This window comes from Lathyrus oleraceus, chromosome 6 (assembly GCF_024323335.1).
Source record: "Lathyrus oleraceus cultivar Zhongwan6 chromosome 6, CAAS_Psat_ZW6_1.0, whole genome shotgun sequence".
NCBI lineage: Eukaryota > Viridiplantae > Streptophyta > Magnoliopsida > Fabales > Fabaceae > Lathyrus > Lathyrus oleraceus.
The window spans coordinates 302,048,211-302,052,230 of NC_066584.1; the positions used below are offsets into that span (position 1 = coordinate 302,048,211).

A 4,020-nucleotide genomic window follows, 5' to 3' on the forward strand; every position below is an offset into this window, starting at 1 on the left:
ATTCAGATCATAAGTCAAGTAGGAGAGGTTGTTTATCAGATGACTTTGCCACCTCTTCTATTTGGATTTCCCAATGTATTACATGTGTCTTAACTCCAAAAATTTATACTGAGCCCCTTACAACCAAGTCGAGTCGGTAGAACTTGCCCCGGACCTTACATTCCAGCCTCAACCAAGTCGAGTGGTAGATTCAATAGTGAAGTCCCTGAAGAACAAAAGAACGATGGTTTGTCCTCTTTTTAGGGAATCCATGTTTAATAAAACTCATCTTTATGTAATTGGATGCTCCAATTGCTGACCAAGCAAGAATCTCTTGTCCAACTCCTTCAACTACATCATAATCGAAAATTATGAAGACGGCCAAAAGCAATTGATTAGTAATTAAGTCTTGATTGATCAGACGGCATGGATATACATAAAGCAAAAAAGACAAACGATTAAGGTATGAAATCCAACTTAGCATATTCTAATGTTTGAGTTGAACGAGTCCTAAGTCCTAACCAATATAATTGATATATTGCCGATGTTTCCAATAGAAATTGTTGTGGAGTATTACAGTGTATGTATTTATATAGACAACACAAACTAAACGAGTTAAAATCAAACTCAAAGTTTCTGCTAACATGAACATCTTTGGTCGTTCTTCCCCACCACCTAAATGGTCAGCTGAATTCTGTGGCTGTGGAGAAAACCCAACAACATGTAAGATCAATATATATAGCAAGCAAAGAAAAGGTTATAGATAAATTTTAGTTATTAATTTATTAAACTAAAGAGAACATAAAATTTGCAGGTTTGATAACTTGCTGTTTACCATGCATCACCTTTGGGCAAATTGCAGAAGTTGTGGATGAAGGGCGTAGTTGTAAGTACACTACAATAACATGCATATTAGTTATATAATATATAGTTTGATTTGTGATATTGCTTATATAGTTTGAGTTGTGATCTTTATTATATGGTGGTTTTGAATAATGAATGAATGCAGCTTGTGCTGTGCAAGGATGTGTGTACGGGTTACTGATGAGCATTACATGTCATTGGCTGTATTCATGCCTTTACAGAGAGAAACTGAGAGCAAAGTTTGGTTTACCAGCTGAACCTTGTTGCGATTGTTGTGTTCATTTCTGTTGTGATGCATGTGCATTATGTCAAGAACATGCTGAACTTAAAGCCAGAGGTTTGGACCCTTCCAAAGGTTGGATTGGGCCACCACATGCTCCTCCTCACATGCCTCCTACCATGTTTCGATGATCACATTCAATCCGCTCTGCCAATTTAGCGCCAATGAAGGCTTTTGCAATGCTTATTAGTACTCATTAGGAACGTGATTGTCTATTTTATTTTTGGTATACTATCACTTAGAAACTGAATTCAGATATGTAATTTTGTTGATTCATCATGTATTGCCTGAATTTATATATGTCAAATTAAATCAGAGAAAATTTCCTGCACATGTTGCTAAACAGATTGGGAATGAATATAAGTGAATTCATTGAGTTGGAAAGGAAAGCATGAAAACATAAAGGTAGCTATCATATATCTCTAACTTACTTTTGTTGAATTGTAATTCCTTGTGTCGAAGTAGGTTCTTCGACAGAATAAGGAAGTGTCGAACCATCTAGGATGTTGCGTTGTGTTAGTGTGTTAAAGTGTCAAAACATGTTGCTTCACACAGAATTTCGACTTAGGCCTATTTTTAGTAGTGTTAATTATTTTGGGCTTTTATAGTTTTGGATTTTAACTTGGGGTGCAAGTTAACCTAAATCTATAAATAGAGGGAGTAACTCTTATTCTTGTAATGAAGTGAATAGAGAAGTCATAACATTGAATTCACAGTATTTTGCAGTTGCAAAGTGAATAAGAAGTTTTCCACAATTTGTGGACAGAAAGAAACACTGCAGAATCTTATTCTTCTTCTCCAACGTTCTTTCTTTCTTTCTCCATTGTTCTTCTATTTTTCATTGTTATTGTGTGAGTGATAACAATCTTAAGAGCTCCGATTTAAACGATTCGTGGAAAGAAAATCATCTTGACAATGAATCATCCAAACGAGCATTTTCTAGCAAATTTTCTGATTCTCAAGAACAACAATTATGAGAATTGGTGCAAGCAGATAAAGGTTGTGTTTTGTTATCAAGATCTTTGGGATCTTGTGATGAAATGAGTAACAACGCTTGCAGAAAACACGACAGATCAAGAAAATGTTGCACATAAAGAATTGAGGAAGAAAGATTATAAACCTCTCTTTATAATCCATCAATGTGTTGATGCAGATAACTTTGAAAAGGTTAGTGATGTAGAGTCAGCGAAAGAAGCATGGGAAATTCTGGAGAAGACGTTTAGAGGCACGAAGAAGGTGAAAGAGGTGAGGTTACAAACTCACAAAAGGATGTATGAATTGCTTCAGATGAAAGACAATGAAAGCATAACTGATTTCGTCACCAAGGTTACGAAACTGGTGAATCAAATCAAGGTATGTGGAGAAGTGTTGACATCAAGATCTATTGTTGGAAAGATCTTGAGGTCGTTGGCTCCAAAGTTCGACCATGTGGTAGTAGCCATAGAAGATTCGAAAGATTTGTCAAAACTAACAAAGTAAGAGCTTCAAGGGACGATTGAATCTCATGAACAAAGAATGACTGAAAGAGCTACAGGAAAGTCAAAGAGTGATATGGCTTTGTAGGCGCAATCAACAAAGGAAAGGAAAGGCAAAGGAAGCTGGAAAGACAACAAAGGCAGAGGTGGCTACAACAATTCGATTGGTCAAAATCAGCAAGAAGCAAACTGGTTGAATCAGGGAAAACCCTGAAACCAAGGCAACCAAAGAGGTGGTGTTGCAGGTAGAGGAAGAGGTAGTGGTCAAAAGTCAGACAAGAGACACATTCAGTGTTACAATTGTCAGAAGTATGGTCACTATTCTAGTCCAGAAAAGCAGAAGAATCAAGAAACTTATGCAAAACTGGCGAAACATGAAGAAGAAGAGACGTTGTTGATGGTTACAACAAAAGATGAAGAGAGATTCAAGGACAAGTGGTACTTGGACTCAGGATGCTCATCACACATGTCTGGAAGGAAAGATTGATTTACCAACATAAAGCCCTCAATGAAGAACATGGTGAAATTTGCAAATGACAACGCTCTAGCAACTGAAGGTGTTTGTGATGTTCTGATTATGAGGAAAGATGGCAAGAGGTCATTAATTTCAAATGTGTTTTATATATCAGGCATGAAGAGCAATTTGCTTAGCATAGGGAAGTTAGTCGAAAAGAACTACAAGGTGTCGATTGAAGACAAGATGATGAGAGTTCTCAACTCAAATGGAAGGTTGATCTTGAAGGATCCAATGTCTCAGAATAGAAACTTCAAGATTTAACTCAATGTGATAGAGCATAAACGCCTTGCAACAACAACCAACAGAGATGAATGGATATGGAATTATAGACTTGGCCATCTCAATTTCAAAGACATCATAGATTTGAAGAGAAGAAATATGGTTTCAGGATTACCATAAATCGACATTCCAAACGAAATGTGTGAAGAATGTGTGCAGGCGAAGCAGCATAAGAACAACTTCAATAAGAATGCAGGAAGCAGGTCGAAGGCAATTGTTGAAGTCATATACTCAGATGTATGTGGTCCTATCCAGGTAGATTCGATTGGAGGTAAAAAATACTTTGTTACATTCGTAGATGATTTCAGTCGAAAACTGTGGGCTTACTTGGTCAAGAAGAAAAGTGAAGTGATCGAGGTATTTGCCAAGTTTAAATCTATGGTCGAAAGACAACTCGGTTGAAAGGTCAAGATTTTAAGGACTGATGTTGGTGGAGAATATGTGTTGAAAGACTTCGACGTATTATGTGTGAAAGAAGGGATTGCGCATAAGGTGGTGCCACCCTACACTACACAGCATAATGGAGTCGCAGAAAGGAATAATAAAACTATCATGAATATGATTAGAAGTATGTTGAAAGGTAAACATCTATCCAAATAATTATGGGGAAAAGTTGTGTTGACTAC

The 4,020-nt window shown here is 36.8% G+C and overlaps 1 protein-coding gene across 1 annotated transcript; it reads left to right on the forward strand.

Moving 5' to 3' along the window:
- The first annotated feature begins 623 nt into the window (after positions 1–623).
- LOC127097535 (cell number regulator 7) lies at positions 624–1,254 on the forward strand. The gene is made up of 3 exons (XM_051036035.1): positions 624–702; positions 794–865; positions 989–1,254. The coding sequence occupies exons 1-3, from the start codon at positions 624–626 to the stop codon at positions 1,252–1,254; spliced, it is 417 nt and encodes a 138-aa protein (XP_050891992.1).
- Positions 1,255–4,020: the final 2,766 nt, after the last annotated feature.

Excerpts from the sequence above, each read along its gene's own strand:
- LOC127097535 (XM_051036035.1), top strand. The coding sequence starts at position 624 with ATGAACATCTTTGGTCGTTCTTCCCCACCACCTAAATGGTCAGCTGAA. Across the intron at positions 703-793 it reads TGGAGAAAACCCAACAACAT|GTTTGATAACTTGCTGTTTA; the intron begins GTAAGATCAATA and ends TAAAATTTGCAG. Across the intron at positions 866-988 it reads TGTGGATGAAGGGCGTAGTT|CTTGTGCTGTGCAAGGATGT; the intron begins GTAAGTACACTA and ends GAATGAATGCAG.